We start from the raw sequence: 19946 nt of genomic DNA, 5'->3' as shown, positions 1-19946 counted from the left end.
CAAAGAATTGTTGTTGGTCTTCAAAGGCACCCACAAACGATCCAAAATGCACCTGCGGACAACCCTATACACTAGGCCTCCAGCTGCAACCAACCAGCTCGGAGACAACCATACCGTCCGCAGTGCAGCACCACCACCTTCCAGTTAAACCTTGGTTAACTGGGAATATCCACCGGCCCCCCATACCACGGATGGGGTCCCACACCATTGTTTTCCTTCCAAGATGAGAACCACCTCCAAGACCAACAACCGCCACAGCACGCTGGGTAAGCCCTTACCCATGCGTGCCACGCCACAAACGAACCGCCCGTAGTATGCCGTCCTGCAGCTCCAGGGACCACAAATCTGTGCCCACCGCATTCAAATGCACTCCATCACTGCGAAGGTACCGCCAAGTATCTACCTCCAACTCCACATGCCGAACCACCAATCCTCCATTACGACTAAAAAAGCGCCCCACCTCCTGGTTGACCTTAATCCTAGCCTTGTTGAGCCGCTCCAGTGACCGCGCCAAGCGCCAAGAAGTGTGGGCGACCATGTCAGACCACACCACCACCATCCCCGGAAACTCACGCCGCAACTGAAGAAAATCCAGCTTGACATCTCTAACCAGCTCCCGCATGGACCTACCCCCTAAATCGTTGCCACCCGCGTGAATCACCAACACATCCGGTGGCCTATCCAGCCGCGCAAAACGCCGCACCTCTGGCACGACACGACTCCACAACATGCCCGGCACACCTAACCAGCGGACACAAACCTCCTGTCTATCCAACCCCAGCTGCCTGCCATTGGGCCGAACATCAGCCCGCCTGGCCCCCCAAAACACATACGAGTGACCCAGGATCCACACCAGGCACACCGCTCCACCTGAAAGAAAAGAAACAATACCGCCAGAACAATACAGCACAGGGACAGAACCGCAACAACCTCCCACAACCCAAACAAACAAAACACAGGACCGCTTACTAAGCCCGCAACAAATGCGGCCGAACGTACAGGCGAAATCTCTGGGAATCCCACCTACCAATGCGCTTCACCACATCCTCCGACAGCCCCCACCTGGCCGCTTCCGTAGCAGCCCCTATCCGAAACGAGTGCAAAGCATACAAAGACGCATCCAAACCAGCAGCCGTCAAACACCGGCGAAAAACTGCCACAAATTGAAAACGCGTTAAAGGGGATCCATCAACATGCCTGAAAAAGGACCCCCGCCCCCCAGGGCGACGGGACAAAAATTCCCGAACCGCCTGAACAGGACACACCAGTGAACCCGGAAGAGCGAAAAAACGCACCTTCGCACCCCTGCCCAATTGATCCGTCTTAGACCGACGGACCAGAACCTCCACCCAATCACCGGAGCACACAACCTCCTCCACCAACAACCCCCCAAGAACCGACTTGGACGGACTAACGAGCTCCCCAATTCGCAAAGCCCCAAAAAAAGCCACCGCAAAGGCAGCCCGAAATAAAACCACCTCAAAATCCGAAGAACACACAGTCCGCAAATGCTCAAACAAAGACCCCAGCAACGCGAATGACACCGGACGACGAGAATCCCTACAACGATGAGCCCTCCGATAACCCCGCAGAGCCTGTCGAACCCAAAAATCCTTAGTAAAATCCCGACACCCTTGCAACTTAAAGAAAAATGCCAATGCCGCTAGACGGCGATCCACCGCGGATGCCGACACCCCCCGCTCCAAACTCCGCGCCAAGAAGTACAACACTGCCACACGCACCTCCGGCCCCCAGGGATCAATAGCTACCAGTCGCTCGCAACAGCTCCAGCCATTCCCGCCAGACTGTAGAGTAAGCAGACCAAGTCGCCTCACTCACCGACCGCCGGATCCAACCCGCAATGACTCCAAGGCAATCTCCCACAGCCAGTTGGGACAAGGAACCCCGTGTCGCTCCGCCGCCGGCGCCAACTCCCGGAATTTGTCCCACTGAAAACGAGACAAAGCGTCAGCTAAGGTGTTGTCAACCCCAGGGAGATGTACCGCATGGAGAAAAACATTCAGCTGCAAGCAACGCAACACTAAGTGGCGAAGCAGGGCCACCACCGGTCGGGAAGAAGCCGAGACCCTATTGATGACCTGAACCACCCCCAAATTGTCGCAGTGAAAACGCACCTTTTGATTCCAAAAATTCTCCCCCCAAACCTCAACCGCCAATACCACTGGAAACAGTTCCAACAGCGCTAGGTTACTGAGAAAACCTGCCTCCAGCCAGGAAGCCGGCCACGAGGCCGCACTCCACCGACCCCGGAAAAAGGCCCCGTATCCCGCAGAAGCCGCCGCGTCCGTGAACAGCTCCAAGTCAAAATTACTAACCGGGCCCGACATCCAAAGCGCCCGCCCGTTGAAAGAATCCAAAAAGGTGTGCCACAACTGCAAGTCCTCCCGATGCTCCCGAGTCAGCCGAATGAAATGAAAAGGGGAGGCAATACCCGCCGCCGCCAACCGGCGGCAGAACACCCGACCCATCGGCAGGATCCGACAAGCGAAATTAAGTTGTCCCAACAATGACTGCAAGGGCTGCAGCTGAATTTTACGCTTCCCCTGAACCGCACGAATTTCACCCTGAAGGGCCAACAGCTTCTCTTCCGGCAGCCGGCACTCCATTGCGCCAGAATCCAAAACGATGCCCAAGAAAGTCATCACCGAAGCCGGACCCTCCGTCTTGTCAGCCGCCAAAGGAATCCCGAAACGGTCAGCAACGTGCTGCAACGTAGCAAGCAAAACCGCGCACACCCCGGAAGCCGGCGGACCCACGCAAAGAAAATCATCCAAATAATGGATGACCGAATTCACCCCTGAAACATCCCGAACCACCCACCCCCTGAACGAACTGAACTTTTCAAACAACGCACAAGAGATAGAACACCCAATGGGCAAACACCTATCAACCTATGGGCAAACACCTATCAACGTAAAACGCGCCCTGCCAACGGCAACCCAAAAAACGAAAACTGTCCGGATGAACCGGCAACAGCCGGAACGCCGACTCAATGTCGGACTTCGCCATGAGGGCACCGCGCCCATACCGACGAACCCAGAACACTGCCGCATCAAAGGACGTGTAAGACACCGAACACGACTCCAGATCTATAGCGTCATTCACCGACCCCCCCTTAGGGAAGGACAGGTGGTGAATTAACCGAAACGCAGTTGGCTCCTTCTTAGGCACAACCCCCAAGGGAGAAACCACCAGATCCGCAAACGGAGCACAATAAACGGACCACCCATACGACCCAACCCCACTTCCTTCCGCAACTTAGCCGAAACCACCTCAGCATGCTGCAAGGCCGACCGTAAATTCCGAGCTAAGGGGGGGACCAAAGTCAAAGTACAGGGGATGCGAAAACCCTCCGAAAAAACTTGCTGCCAGCAGCACCGCTGCCTTTCCACCCGCACCGGCGTCGTCCCTCTTACCCGCAGGCTCTCCGGGAGGGCCTCTACCCCGCCTGAAACAGCGCGAGAAAGGATGGGATCCACCGCACCCGGAACACTCGTGCCTAAACCTGCAGGACCCTCCAAAACGACAAGTGCCCTCCTGGAACTGCCAGCAGAAACCCCTACGCTTGGCGGCCGATTGTCCCAAAGAAAACGAACCACCGGCCCCGCCCTGAAAAAACGGACCAGGAGCCCTCGGCGGCGCCATGAGCCGCATCCAGAGGCCAATGTCCTTGTGGTCCCAACGCAAAGACGGGCGAACAGCCCTCCGCTGCCTAAACTGCTCATCATACCGAAGCCACGCAGACCCGCCGTAAACCCTGTGAGCCTCACTAATGGCGTCCAGGTAACAGAACAACGCCGAGCAATGCTCCGGAGCTTTCTCCCCAATGACACTGGCCATGATTGCGAAAGCCTGCAACCAATTCGCAAAAGTACGGGGGATAAGCCGAAAACGCCGCCGCTCCGCATCCTCCCGTCTACCGTCATCAACCCGGGACCCATCAAACGGAAAACGCTCCAAAGGCAAGAGCGTGAATATGTCCACATACTCCCCGTTCCAAATTTGTTCCCGCACGGCCGACTGCAAATGCGCACCCAAGGGGCCTTCAAAACACACATACACTTCCCCCTTCCCAGAGTCCGCCATGCCGACAGGTCCGGACACCCCCGAACCCTCCCCCAAAACCGCGGAAGGAACCGCAGAACCCATAACCCCAGACTCCGCGGTAACCACCCCAGGCCCAGAACTAAGCGGAGAAGAGACCCCCAGGCCCCGCACTACCCCGCTGTCCTGTCCCGGAACCGTGAGCCCGTCCCCACCGGCCGGCGGGAGCCACGCAGAAGCAGGCCCAGGGGTCCCAACACCGCCCCACTCCAGCCGCCGCACCAAGTCCCGCAAACCGGAAAGTACCTCCCCGAGACCCCCACCAAAACCAGACAGGGGAACGCCGCCAGCGAACGCCGCCGAGGCCGCACCCACCGGGGCGGCCTGACCGCCCCCCAGCAGATCCCGCAACGCAGAAGAAAAGGAGACAGACACAGGAACAGGTAACTCACCAGGCTGCCGTGCGGGCGGGGGGGAGGGGCCACTCGGCGAAACCCGCCCGCCGAGCTCACTCCACGGCCTCCTCTCTGTGCTGGCGGGGTGGAGGGGCCACTCAGCGAAACCCCGCCCGCCGAGCTCACTCCCCGGCATCCTCTCCGTGCTGGCGGGGTGGAGGGGCCACTCGGCGAAACCTCGCCCGCCGAGCTCACTCCTCGTCCTCCTCTCCGTGCGGGCGGGGGGGAGGGGCCACTCGGCGAAACCCCGCCCGCCGAGCTCCGCCATCGCCGGGGATTCCTCCCGGCACCGCCGCTCGCAGAGGCCAGTGAGCGCCCTGCCAGCGGGGCCGGAGGGTCCCGAGGGGGGCTCCCAATGCGGTGCTGAGCTCCAGGGGGCGGGGCCGGACTGAAGTGCTCCGGAGGCCTAGACCTCCGAGCACGTGGGCGCACCGGCCCTGCAACCAGCCCATACCTTGCTCTTCTGCTGCCACCCGCAGCTGTGCCACCAGAACCTCCATGCCGCAGGTCAGATAGGAGGGGGAATTTTCAGGACCAAGCTCACATGAAGCTCTGGTCCTTGCACCCATCCAGCTCCACTGACACCCCTTCCGCAGCAACCCCCACCCTACGGTGCCACAGACACCTCCTACACTCCACATCTGCCAATCCCATAATTCCCAATCCATTCCCCACCCCTTGGAGCTAAATTTTAACCCTTTCCGTTCCCTACCACTCTGGGCCTAGTCATGTATGCCCTGCGCTATTTCCATTCTTCCCTATTCGCTACGGGCATTTCTTTTTACTGTATTGAGCTTGTACTGGACAACTCAGGCTCAGCACAATGGATAGAGGCCCTAAGAGAAGTTTGGGATTACATTTTTTTTCCTTTCTTTCCTTATATATTTTTCCCTTTCTTGTTAAGATATATATTGTGAGATTTTAGCTGCAAGTGCAGAGCTTCAAGGACTCACAAACCTGCATTTTTTTTAATGCTTTCATTTAAAAGAAAAGTTATTTTAGATAAAAGTTTTCTTTGGAGGGGATTATCACGTTTACAAACAACAACATAAAACTTCAGCCTCTTGGCTATTGAGTTGCCCACCTTAGGCTCTGTAGGCTTTCAGTCTATTTTTTGAGCACTGTCTCTCTTTGTACTGAACAGTATTATACTCTCTTCTCATCAGGCAGTCTAGTCTAGCCTTTCTCAACCAGGGTGCCCAGAAACCTTGAGGTTTCTTCGGGGGTGCCTTGGCAAATTGTCTAAAAATTGTCCAAAACATGTATACAAGCCAGCGGGTGGAACAAGCCTCCCTTTTAGGTACACAAAGCCACAGGTTTTCATTGTGCACCATTACGACCTTCTAGTCACTGACATCCTGACAACCAATGACATCATCAGTTGATAAGGAAGATTTCAGCTGCCTGCCCTGCACAGCATCCTAGTTTGATCCTCTGCTGCCTCTTTCCATCAGTGCTGGGGTCACATTGACTCAGTGATGGAGAAAAATTGAGGGAGAAGAGAAACAGTGGAATACTAGTCAGTACCAGTGTGCAGAAGTGCGTTTGCTTTGGAAGAATAAATCACCTCTGATGTTGGGTGTCCTACATGTGTGGATGTTGCTGCATCACTGTATATAAAACTATTAGAATAGTTTTTCACATTTTAGAATGGGGTGCCCTTTTAAAATTATGGACAGTCTTGAGGCACTCCATTTTAGAATGGGGTTCCTCAAGACTGTCCATAATTTGAAAGGGTGCCCCGGGACTGTCCATAATTTTACAAGGGTGCCTTAGCTGAAAAAAGGTTGAGAAACACTGGTCTAGTCATTGAAATCACTCTCAACAATACAGCCTCCTGGCTTTTTGGGCTACTTAAGCCCTCAATCGATTGCCTCCTGGGCTAGAGATCTTCCCTTTGGCAGTAGCCTTGTCAAAGTGCCTGTCCTTTAGACCTGGATACACACTCACTGATTGTCTACACACAGGCTGCTCCTTGCACCATGACTTTCCCTTGCTGACTAGCCCAGTTCTCTTTTGTGAGTCAAAACTCACCTCTATATTAGGACAGTGACAGACTGTTTCAGTCTGTCTTTTGATGGGAACCTTGGTAAAAACCGTATGGATGGAGGAGAGAAAAGGAGATTGTTTACTGCTCTGACTCTGTAGATATGTTTGTGAATTTCAACTTAATCTCCATGGGCGTGTATCTTTTTTTTTTGCCCTATCACCCATGTAATATTTCATTCCTGAATATTTTATTCCTGACTGTAATAAAAAAGATATACATCAGTATATACAAAACCACTATGCATGTACTTTAACTGTATATTAAACATGGGGCGTAGTACATGCTCAGTAAACACACACTAAATTGGCAATGGATAATAGATGGCAGTCAGACAGTGTGCAATTATCCAACCAGCCAAATATCTTCCTCTCTCTCCTGAAACTTGCACTGACATCCTGTGCAATGAGGGAGCATGTTCTGTGTGTACCATGGTGGTTTGCTTATCTTTGAAATGTTAATGAAGAACAATAGGCTGTCATCCAAAAATTTCTAGGCAAGATAATTGACAATCCCCTGATAGCAACCACCAGAGGACAAATCCTTTCATAGCTCACAGTCCAATAACTGCCAGAATCTGTCAGAACTGAAGATAGATATTGGACATCTGATGTCTATAAGGACCTCTAAGCATCCACGGACACATTATTACTATTCATGAAACTTCTCTACAGACAAAGTAAGGTAGCACTGATATGAATTTTATGGACCACAACTACCTGGCAATCCATCTTTGCATTGCTGGATTGATGAACCCCAGGAGGTACCTACATGCTATTTTATATCCCCGAACTTTTTTGTTTTTCTACATTGGATCAGGGGTTCATTGAGCATTCATAGCATTATTGATTCAGCTTTAGAGAGGAGAGCCTGAGGAAATAACTGTCTAAAACATATTTAAAGCATTGTCTAGGTATTATGAGAAAAGACAATCCACTCATTTTTAGCTAGGTATAGTGCAAGGAGGATTTTAGTAAACATTATTGCAGAAACCATACAAGAGATACTAAGAGAACCCTTGCTGGTGCTCTTTCTGAAACTAGCTGCTAATTGGGAGTACATTCCTTTACTAAATTGCATAATCCACACACATACAAATATTTTACCAGGGATGAAACTCTCATTGTAGGGAATTCCTGTAACTTGATCCCAAGCTATGCATGAAAGAGTGTTTTTTTTGTAACTAGGGATACTTATTATTATAATACAGTATTTATAAAGCGCCAACAGTTCACTCAGCGCTGTACATTACAACTTATGAAAGATATACAGTAGATCTTAAAACACAAATAATGTAACCCTCCACCCCAAAAGGGCGATTGACAACTTACTTGCCCTTAAACAAATGTACTATCTAGATTCTTTCTAACTAGCGGACCAATTATGTTCCAGTTTTCTCCTGAAGGAGAAAGCAAATGTATGTCTATTCATACTCTACTTCTCTATCTCTTTCTCAGGCCCAACTTCTCCCTACTCCCACTGTGAACTTTCCTAAAATACCGGCGGACTGACAACTCATGGGGCCCCCGGGCAGTAGGGAATCATGGGGCCCCTGTGTCCTTGCCCAAACTCAAAAAAGCCTACGAAAAAGGTACCAGGCAGGGGCGCACTGACAACTCATGGGGCCCCCGGGCAATAGGGGTTCATGGGGCCCCTGTGTCCTTGCCCAAACTCAAAAAAGCCTACAAAAAAGGTACCAGGCAGGGGCGGACTGACAACTCATGGGGCCCCCGGGCAATAGGGGATCATGGGGCCCCTGTGTCCTTGCCCAAACTCAAAAAAGCCTATGAAAAAGGTACCAGGGGCATCTCATGGGGCCCCCTACTGACCTCGGGCAGTGCCCGATTTTCCAAATGGTCAGTCCGCCCCTGGTGGCAGGGGACATCACCATAGGGAACTCCATTGTCTTTCAAGTTGGCTTTTATTATCCCAGTTTTGACCTATTGATACTGCCAGTAAAGACTTTCTGTCCCAGGGTGACAACACTGACAGAGCTTGTGCCTCTGCAGGGACAGTGTTGTCACCTTGGTATGTGCATACTGCTGGCTGTTTATGTGCTGGCATGCGTGTTAAACCAGTCAGCTTCTAGTTTCTGTTTTGCCCACCACCATGATATGCGGTTTAGAAATGAGCCATCCTTGACCTCTCTAGCTGCTTTTAATGGGAAAATATTTATTCTCAAAGATCCTTTAAGATCACAACAAAGACTCTGAAGCCACAATGCTTACAGATACAGAGATGAATGAGGATTTGTTTTAAAGCACTTTCGCTGCTTGTTTAGAATATATCAATAGTTTGTATGATCTGAGCGCAGGTCCAGTTTAAGAAACACAATGTGAAATTTTCTTCAGCTCTGGTTACTAATTAATACACATATATTGTATAATTTCACACTTCCAGACTCTTGTTGAACTGTGCAAATGGTGTAACTATGTATATTTGCAAATTTCACAAGATGCTCTTTACTGAGATTACGGTATGTAATTTGTTTACTGCTAATTAGAAATACTGATTATGGGACAGTGTAATAGCTAAAAAAAAGACAACAACTTGGAATTCAATGCCATTTACAGTAGCTGAAGAAATGTATAACAAATGGGACAGGTTTAACTAGAAAAGTTCCCTACATCAAACCAGAAGCTCATGCACACAGGTGTGAAACTGCACTACAAAAGAAACAGCAAGTCTTCCCTTATGTATCTGCGTACAAACAGGTGCACTCCATATACAAGGTCCCCCTTCACCTGAATAGAGGTTGTCATTCACACCGCACTGTTAGCTTTGCAAGTTGTCAGTGATATGCATCACAAGTTAGCAGTTCTAAGAGGATATTACAGTGTTTGATTCACTGACCGTGTATCAAAATCCAAGAACAAAAATATGATATATCACAGCTTTCAAGTCCTTAGATACAGTAGATTCATTCATTTTGGGGGGGTTTTCAGGCTCTTTTCTCCTTGCTTTCACCTAGTGATCCAACCAGCAACACACTACCTGTCAAGGTGACAACACACACCCACTGTACTGTATCTGTACTGTACTGTATCTATGGAGGAGCAGCCTTGTCAAACTAAACTTAAACTACAAACACTTCTCACTCTTCTCATTTCCATAACTTGGGAGGGGGTGTTCTGTAGTTCAGACAGGAAGCAGAAAATTGGGAAGGCTGCTAAGACTTTGAGATTTTAACTGGGTGCAGTAGGACACTGGATTTCTGGCAGGATCAACAGATATTTTTTCTGTACTTAAACAAAATGTATTAAGGCTAAAAAAAACAAAGCTAGCACAGACGTCACATCTAAGGACTAGTAACCTGCAATTTTAAAGTGGAATTTCCCCACTTAGCAAGCAGATGACAGGTCTGTATCTGATCTGCTTATGCACAACGGTCATGGACACAGCCCGCTGTCCATTTCCATTTGACTGCCATCCGATCCAACGTATGGAAGGGGAATATCTGTCTGGAATACCCCGTCTGTCTCTTTTCAGTGGATCGGATTCGATGGCGGCGGGTGTAAACTGACACATGTCCATTTACACCTGCCGCTCCATAGAGGAGAATAGAGGTTCTGATCGGGTCCACCTGAAAAATGGGCAGGCGAACCAGATCAGAACATCTGTGTGAAAGGGGCCTTAGTGAATCAACCCTTAAATATTTGTTCATGGGTTTAGGTGTATTTTACTCTGGTTGTGGTGTTTAAGACAACTATCATTATCTCCATTATTGGTCCACTTCCAGGGCTTATGCACATACAACCCCTGGTAAAACGTATGGAATCACCACTCTTGGAAAATGTTCATTCAATTGTTTAATTGTGAAGAAAAAAAAACAATCACAGACATGCCTCAAAACTATTTTCATTTAATATTCCAACCTTCTGGCTTTAAGAAAACTTAAAAAAATGACAAAGAAAGAAAACTGTAATAAATGGCAACAGTTTTTGCAGATCAAGCAGAATCACTCTATTCTGAGGAAAATATTCTGGAATCACCATGTACTTTGGAGTTCTAAAACAAACATCTGCATCAGATTACATCTGCAAATTAGTCTGCAGTTAAAAGAGTGCTTGCACACCTTGGTGAGCTGTTGCACCAAGCTGATTGACATGAATCATGGCTCCAACACCAGAGATGCCAGTTGAAACAAAGGAGAGGATTATAAAACTTCTTCAAGAAGGTAAATCATCATGGAATATTGCAAAAGATATATGTTGTTCCCAGTCAGCTGTGTCTAAAATCTGGACCAAACACAAATCAAATGGGAAGGTTGTAAAAGGGAAGTGTGCTGGTAGAACAAGGAAGACATCAGATTGTCAAGATAGAGAATGCACAACAAAACAAATGGGCAGAAAATGGAGCCAATTTCTGTGACCGAACTGCAAGACATTGCCTAAAGGAAATGGGATTTACATATAGAAAAGTCAATTGAAAACCATCATTAACACCTAAACAGAAAAAAACAAGTTTACAGTGGGCTAAAGAAAAGCAGTCATGGACTGCTGAGGACTGGATGAAAGTGATATTCAGTCATGAACCACGAATCTGCATTGGGCAGGGTGATGATGCTGGAACTTTTGTTTGGTGCCGTTCCAATGAAATTTTCAAATGCCTGAAGAAAACATGCAAATTTCCACAATCATTGATGATATGGGGTTGCATGCCAGGTAAAGGTACGGGGGAGATGAGTCATTAAATCTTTAATAAATGAACAAGTTTATATTGAGATTTTGGATACTTTTCTTATTCCATCAATTAAAAGGATGTTTGGTGATGATGACATAATTTTTCAGGATGATAATGCATCTTGCCATGGGGCAAAAGCCATGAAAACTTTCCTTTAAGAAAGACATATAGGGTTTATTTACTAAACCTGAAGAGTACAAAATCAGACTCACTTCTGCATAGAAACCAATCAGCTTCCAGGTTTCATTGCCAAAGCTTAACTGAACAAGCTGAGGTTAGAAGCTGATTGGTTTCTATGCAGAAGTGAGCCTGATTGTGCACTCTGCAGCTTTAGTAAATAAACCCCATAATGTCAATGGCATGGCCTGCAAATACTCCGGACCTCAATCCAATTGAAAATCTATGGTGAAAATTAAAGAAAACGGTCAATGACAAGGCTCTAACCTGCAAAGCTGAACTGTCAATTCCAATAAGAGAAAGTTGGAGCTGGATTGATGAAGAATACTGTTTGTCGATAGTTACATCCATGCTTCAGAGAATTCAAGCTGTAATAAAAGCCAGAGGTGGTGCAACAAAGTACTAGTGGTGGTAATAGTGTTTTTTCATGATTCTATATTTTCCTAAGGATTGAGTAATTCCAATTTTTTTCCTCAGCTTGCTCTGCAAAAACAACTGCAATTGACTATAGTTTTCTTTCTTTTTTATTTTTTAAGAGTTTCTTAAAGCCAGAAGGTTGGCATGTTAAATGACAATAGTTTTGAGGCATGTCTATGATTGTTTTTATTTCTACACAATAAAACAATTGAATGAACATTTTCCAAGAGTGGTGATTCCATACCTTTTGCCAGGGGTTGTAGATATCAAATAAATCATTAAAGCACATAGTTTAACATTTCTGTACTGTTTGATGTGTTATTGTAGCCAACATTCATTGGTGGATACACTAATATACTGCTGTGTAGTTGACGTCCATTTAGTACATTGCAGTGCTGATCTACATTAACAACATCCATTCACTATAGACGTGAACATGGACTACCTTGTGTGCAAAGTATGATCAGATCGTAGTGATCTAGAGAGCATTCAGCTATGTGTACGCTTTGATGACTGAAGGTAGGCATTGATGCTGCATGGGGGCCAGCCACACATGCATGATGTGAAACAGGCTTTCTAATGAATGAGCACCATACAGCACACATTGTCCCATGAATGAAACATAGACATTTGAGCCTTTGGAGAAGAAGGAGAAGATGCAGAAGCCAGCTAAGGTTACTTGGGGAGGAAATAGTGATTGGCTGGGAAAAAGCCATCATTGCTAATCAAATCATTCCTTTGTACAGGTTTGGCTAAGAAAGTCCATGGACATCCTGTCAGGAACTCTTGCTCCTTGCCACCTCATTCTGTGAAGGATCTTTCATTAGATCCCTCTACTCAAAAGTGTTCTGGTTCTTTTTCTTGGCTTTGCTAGTCTTCAGTCACTTTCACTGAATCAGCACTGCTTATAGACTCAGGTGCCCTGTCTACCTGCAGGGGCCTGTCACTGACTCTACCAGGCTCTGTACAATTCCTAAACTGTCTAGTTATTGTTCACAAAAAGTGAAGCCATCCAGGGGACAGTGTTTGTTGCATTCCAGCCTCACCATCAGGGAATCTAATGAAGATCAGGTGCTTCCAGAGTCTGCAGCTTGGCAGGAGCCCATCTCCATCCTCCTGGGGGCTCTGAGTGTCCTTTTCCATCCTTGCTTCCCAGCTCAGATTCATCCCAAGTACTTCAACATTCTACAACTTTGTGATGTCAATGCACATAAGTCCTAAAAGTGGACCAGTAAAAGTTCCACCTTGGCATAACAGGAGATGAAGGCTAACTGCACTTACTGTTTCTTTCTAAGACTAGAAAACACAATCATACATTTCAACACAAGAGCTGCTGCTGTTTATCCATTCACACACAACAGCAGTATGAGACAATATACCTAATTCATTAAACTATAACAAATATTATTTGCAATGCCTGCTTTAATTTTAAAATTGAAATCTCATTTAAAATATGCTTTCTGGATTTTAGTTCCTCCCAAAAAAGAATTTTTTGAGGGTCTAAACATTCCCACACAACTCATAAAATGTCTTTTATGGGTAGCTTAAGAGTGTAGAAGTGTGCAGTTTAGTGATATAGAAAATTATCTTCAACTTACTGCCCCGTGTAAAAATGTGGACGCTTATGTTTTCATTGGCAGGATAGCCGAGAGCTGTAATAAAACATGAATGATGCTGCACGTAATTGTAGTCAAGGACCCCCAAGCAAAATCATTAGGGTCACCTGGATCTCCAGTCTTAGTTTTAGAGGCGATCCCATTACTGAGATCTGTGCAGGTTGAAAACAATGGCTAACTTTGCCCCATGCTACCTTCTTTCATAGCAATCAGAAAGATGTCAATATATACTTATATCATCAAAGATTTTTTTGTTGCCGTATCATATTGTTACATAGATAAAACAGTATGAAGCCAGTATAGTCCCCATAGCAGGACTATTATCTTCGGCCACAGAGATACAGCTAATTTGTACCATAAATACCTATTGATACATGCTGATAGATGTACATAGATCAGTCATGAGCAGTTCTACAGTTTTTGATCAAGCATGCAAAACATGTATCTTAAGGGTAAACTATAAGGGGTCAAACTTTTATTTTTAAGTTTTTAAAGTGGTTCTACAGGCAGAAGTTATTCTTTTAACCTTAATGCATTCTTTGCAAAAATACCTTTTGCATGCAGCTCCCTCCCCCTCCAGTCCTCCCTTACACTTACCTTATCTTGATCCAGAGATGTAAACAAAGGCAGCAACTCTCTCGGCTTGCTCCCTCTTCATTCGCATAGAGACAGCAGGGGGAGCTATTGACTCCTACTGCTCTCAATCACAGTCAATGAGGAGGGAGGAGGGGGCGGGGCTGAACTGTACTCTGTGTGTCTATGGACCAATGGACGCACAGAGCGGGACTCAGGAGCGAGCATGGATAAGTGCTCCCTTAGCACTAGAAGGAGTGAAGAAGCAAGGAGCACTGGCGGGGGACCTGAGAAGAGAAGGATCGGGGCTACTCTGTGCAAAACCACTGCACACAGCAGGTAAGTATAACATGTTTGTTATTTTAATTAAAAAAATAGCATTTACAGCCATTTTAAGTTTTTATAATTGTAAACTGTTTTTTATATATTGTTAATATATAATCTTTATGTTAAAAAGTGCACTCATGACAAACGTTTCCAAGAGCACTTTTGACCACAGCAGTAGTTATCTGCTTTTAGGCTTGCTCTGTCTGATTGAAACCTCAGATGGAGCCCTACAGAGAGAGCGAGGTGGAGAAAGAGAGAATGAGTCACTGTCACATTAATTTGTGTGCGTTCATTTCACATTCAGTTGCAGAGTTTTGTAAGCAACTGGGTTTTACAGCAGTAGGTGTGAAGAAACATGAAAACCTGTGAAAAGGGGCTGAGATCACCATCTGCTGGCTTAATATAAGACAACATTTTATTATTATGCAATAATTTATAATGTATAATAATTTGATGTTCTGAAGTTGGTGAGAATAAAAAGTAACTTGCTGTGCATCAGTAACAGCTTCATTAAAAGCTCAGGGGGCCTGTGCAGCTACTAAGTAAAAAAAGAATTCAAAAACACAAGCTCTTTTCTTGTCATTTGTTATGTCGTATTTACCTGTAAAAAAAATGAAAACATTACAATTTATTCCTAATTATAATAAATAAAGAACAAAATACATCCTTTCTTTAAATCTTCCAGATGGTTCAGTAGCTGAGATTTGTTTTTTTTTTTGCTAATAACCCTTCTTCCATGATTGAGTTCTTATAGCACTTAAATAAAATAAAAGCTTGTGCTGTAAAAATGTAAATATTTTCTAAAATAGCACTTGGTGAAGTTATCACAGCTAAATATGAGAATGATAAATATAGCATATTGAAGTGTAGTAATTAGTAGTTTCACTGCAGTGGTTAATGACTGCTAAATAAAAGCCAGCAAAACAAGCTTATGGTGTTGGTGTCAAACGACTTCCTATTTAAGAAATGAAGCATCTGCTTTGATTTAATTGCTGAACCAACAAAAACAATGTTCTTTAAAGTCGGAGAGAAAATGATTTATTTATGATTGAGTCACGTATGTCGGATATTTCTCTTAAAGAGCCGTCCTTTTTTTTTATTTACTGGAATACTATGTTTATTTTTGTTATTTTTATAAAAAGTTTAAAGGTATTAAACCCAAAAGCAAACATTTATTATATTTCAGCTTACCGATTCTTAGATGTGATGGCTGCATTAGTTTCCCTTTTTAGGCTTTCTATCTTCTATTTTTATCTGTTGATTTAGACAGCAAGGCTACTTTCACATTGATCCACCGCAAAAACGCAGAGGTGTTTTTACTGCATTTTTACTGTGCTTTTGCCGTGCTTTCTGAGCGTTTTTTAAAGGACACGTGACTTAAAAAGTGCACCAAAAATGCTTCTCAGAGGCGCTTTTCAGGCGTTTTTCAGGTGTTTTCCATTGATTTCAATGGTAAGAGGCGTTTTGGAGGCTTTTTTTTAACTCACCAAACATGCCCCAAAGATGCTGCAAGCAGGAGTTTTTACACCTCACTGCAAGTACAACGCCTCAGTGTAAAAACATACATAGATATACATTCACATACATAGGGAAGCATTTTTCTTGAGCTTTTGAGGTGCTTTTTTTAATGCAAAAACGCTTCAAAAACTCCTCAGTGTGAAAGTAGCATAAGTCTGTTGGTTTTCAGAAGCTCAGGTTCTCCAGCAGAATGTATTAGTTTACATAGGTTAGAACATTTATTTACCACTAGCAAGGATGAATAAAATGGTCAGCTTTTATTCATTCATGTAAAATGCTTATACCAAAAGGAAAAAAAGGCTGCAGTAAATGATTATAAAGTGTTAGCTGGATTTTGGCTTCAATTTGTTATTGTATTAAAAATCTGCTAATACGTTCAACACGCTCCTCTCCCCTGACTGACGGTGCTGCTGTCTGCTGTGTCCTGTGCTCATTCTTCCAAAGTGGTGTCTCACTAATACAGGAGGGTGTGTTCCTGGCCAGATCACCAGGTGAAAACAGAGGGAGGAAGAAAGCCAAATAAAAGAAAACTGATACAGCCACCACAGCAGATTGGTGAGCTGCAATATAATACATTTTTGGTTTTGGTTTTAACACTGCTTTCATCTATAATTGGACAATGGGGAGATGTATCACCCATCAACATGAACCCAATGGGCTCTTAAAGTGGACGTGAGCCATTCTCACCAGCGCTATATTTTTGTACTTACCTCCTCTTCACTCCTCCACCACTGTTTGGCCATTGTACAGCCTTTGGAATGAGAATAAAAGGTTCTGTTTAAGTCATTCTGGTCACAGCTTACATGGGGACTAAAGCTGGCCATACATTATGCAATTTTCTTGCTCAATTTTCTTTAGATTTACTTTCAACTATGTAGTGCAAGGGCCTGGCTGATTGCATACAAATTAAAAGTGTTTAGGTTTGACCTCTTATTTTATGGTTTTGGTAAAATTGTACAAGAAGATTGTATAATGTATGGCCAGACTAGGGGTCTTTCTCCCCACCCTCCATGTGGCAATTGACTGATCTAGGAACTAGTGCTGCATCAAGGGAGGAAGAAACATGAGCATTATGTTCTCAATACTTAGATGTGGAAGCTGCATTAGTTCTCATTTCTCAAGCTGAGAACATTTTCAGCAAGTATTATATTATTATTATTATACAGGATTTATATAGCGCCAACAGTTTGCTCAGTGCTTTACAATATAACGGGAGACAATACAGGAACAATACAGTTCAGTACAAGAGGGATAGGAGGGTCCTGCTCCTTGGAGCTTACAATCTAAGAGTATAGAAAATACGTGTTGATCCTGCCTGAAATGCAGTGCCCTTGTCACTTCCTGTGAGTTGACTTGGAAGCCTAAAACAATGTTATCTTATGTGTGTATACTACTAATCTCATTACCCCCATGTAATGGAGAGGAGCAAAGGCAGACCTGTTTGATGTTGGCTCACTCCACAGATACAGTGGAATAACGAATAGCAGCAGAAAATGTGTTAAAAAGGTTCCGGAACCATTTTTGGGTGTAGCATGTCTCGTGATTTGTTGGCACAATTGTCACGTGGAAAAATGAGCCATGGTCACGGAAAAAATGCCCGCTTTCAGGTGCCATCAGAGTGAATGGCACCTGAACACATAATCACGCATTTTCACATTTTTGCAGCGTGTTTCCACATCACGGGCAAAATCGCAGTGATTCCGCCCGCGATTTGAAGTGTCCTAGTGTGAATGGAGCCTTAGAGCTTTTGATTATAAACAGCATTATTTATTTAATTATTTTTACTTTGCATACTTAACACTTTGGTGTCTATTTGCAGGTAGGAATGTTTCCCATGTCTTTAAGCTGTGAAATTAGTCACTTTGATAGTTAGGATAACTACTTTTCCTCCTGAGGATTTACCCCCCTTCATGACCAGGCCATTATTTTGTGTTATGGTGCTGCATTACTCTAACTGACAATTGCGTGGTCATGCAACGCTGCACCCAAATTAAATTTACATCCTTTTTTTCCCACAAATAGAGCTTTCTTTCGGTGGTATTTATAGCGCAAAAAATTTAAAATGCACAGGCGATCAAACAAAAGAAGACTAACAATTTTGAGAAAAAAAAACAATATTTTGGACATTTTGCTATTAAACATGTCCAGTAAAAAAAATTTTAAAAATCAAATTTCATCATATATTTAAGGCAAAATGTATTCTGCTACGTGTTTTTACTAAAAAAAATCCCAATATGTGTAAATTAATTGGTTTACGTGAAAGCTATAGCATTTACAAATGGTGGTATAGATAATGGGGATTTTTTTTCTACTAGTAATGGCAGCGATCAGCGACTTTTAGCGGGACCACGGCAGGCATTCTGACAATGGGGGGAACTGACTTGGTGTCACTGACATCCCCAGTGACACCAATAGTGATCAGTGCTAATAAAAAGCACTGACACTGTACTAATGGCACTGGGCAGGAAGGGGTTAACATCTGGGGTGATCAAAGGGTTAACTGTTTGCTCTGTGTGTTTGTGGTTCACTGTAAGCACACTGCTTCATATGGCTCTACTATGCAAAGTCATGCATAGCAGTGTGCAGGAGCTGACAGGGGAGAGAACTGTATCGTTTACTTACAGTTCTCTCCCTCCGTTGGTAATGCTCTTCGATCACTGGATGCCGGCGGACATTCTGACACTTGGGGGAACTAACTTGATGTCACTGACACCCCAGTGACATCAACACAGTGATCAGTGCTAAAAAAAGCACTGACACTGTCCTAATGACACTGAGCAGGAAGGGGTTAATGTGAGGGGCAATCAAAGGGTTAACTGTGTGCTCAGAGTGTTTTACTACGGGCCGGGGGGGGGGTTGTGTGCTTCACTGTAAGCACACTGCTCTGAATGGCTGCACTGTGCACAGCCATCCCGAGCAGTGTTCTCAAGCTGACAGGGAGGAAGATTGTTTGTAAGCAAAACAATCTTCATCCCCATCAGAGATACTCAGTAATCACCGGGTAATTACCGTCCGGGGTCCGGTGATTGGCATCCACAGGCGTGAATGGAGGCACGGTTAGAGCACGCACGTGGCTCACGTGTGACCCTTACCCAGATATGCAGAATGACCTATATATACGTGATCCTGTGCACAGGTGCTGCCCTGTAGCAGTATAGCTGCTATAGGGCGGTCCTAAAGTGGTTAAAGCCTAAGTCCAGGCAAAGCTTTTTTGGAGCCTCTGCCAGATTTTTATGATTTCAGCACAGGAAGTGATGGGAAATCTCTCCTGTCCTGGTGACAGCTGCACCCCCATGTCATGCTGAAGTATTAAGGGAACAGGAAGTGAGGGAAATCTTTCAAATAGACTGCTATAGTCACATACAAAAATTGACAGAAAGTTTAATTTTCTCCCACTCTATTCAAAAACCAAAAGGATTCTTCTTAAATAAAAAAAAAGTCTTAGGAGGCTGCTGTTTTGTTTTTTTTTTGTCTGTGCTGAGAACCTTGTGAAGAAAACTGACAGCGATGGACTCCCAATGTCAGCAACAAATGTATGCCATGTATGTGATATGCCTAAATCTGCAGAGTAATATTAGCTATTTGACATTTATGTAACTTTATTGCACATTAGCTGCCGCTTTAGGCCAAGGAAAGCTTTAAAAGTGACAGCATGTTTTGTCTTACTCATTCCTTGCAGCTCTCAGCTAGTTTAGAAATTTAAATTGAATGAGGATCCAATCTGCTCTACAGGCTATTAAGGCTATGCTTACTGACATACTTTTACATTGGAAAAGACTAGAACATGTTTCCTTATACCTTCATCAAGGTGAAAAGTTCAAAAGCTGAAATAAATGAAATATACAAAATAAAATGTGACTTTTTCACCTAAATATAATTTAATATCAAAGTGATATTAAACCCCAAACCAAAAAAGTAATATAATGCAGCTTACCAATCACTCAATGTGGTGGCTGCATTAGTTCTTTTTGGCTTTTCCCCTTTTTTCACCTGGTGATCTGGCTAGAAAAACACCTCCTGTATTAGCATGCCCCCACTCTGGATGAAGGAGCAACATAGACACCTTTG

The 19946-nt window shown here is 44.9% G+C and overlaps 2 protein-coding genes across 2 annotated transcripts in view; both read right to left on the bottom strand.

Moving 5' to 3' along the window:
- ZNF804A (zinc finger protein 804A) overlaps window positions 1-19946 on the bottom strand; it is a 209807-nt gene that overhangs the window by 152208 nt on the left and 37653 nt on the right. The gene's annotated exons all lie outside the window — the stretch shown is intronic.
- Window positions 275-925, bottom strand: LOC149459638 (uncharacterized; the record flags this gene model as incomplete). The annotated part of the gene is made up of 1 exon (XM_089680898.1): window positions 275-925. A coding segment is annotated over one exon (651 nt), but the record flags the coding sequence as incomplete, so codon positions are not given.

The sequence above is a fragment of the Staurois parvus genome, unplaced genomic scaffold (assembly GCF_062004578.1).
Source record: "Staurois parvus isolate SC_StPar_1 unplaced genomic scaffold, SC_StPar_1.0 ptg000251l, whole genome shotgun sequence".
Taxonomy (NCBI): domain Eukaryota; kingdom Metazoa; phylum Chordata; class Amphibia; order Anura; family Ranidae; genus Staurois; species Staurois parvus.
Note: the sequence above shows the minus strand (reverse complement) of the source record. Positions and strands in the feature narration are given on the sequence as shown.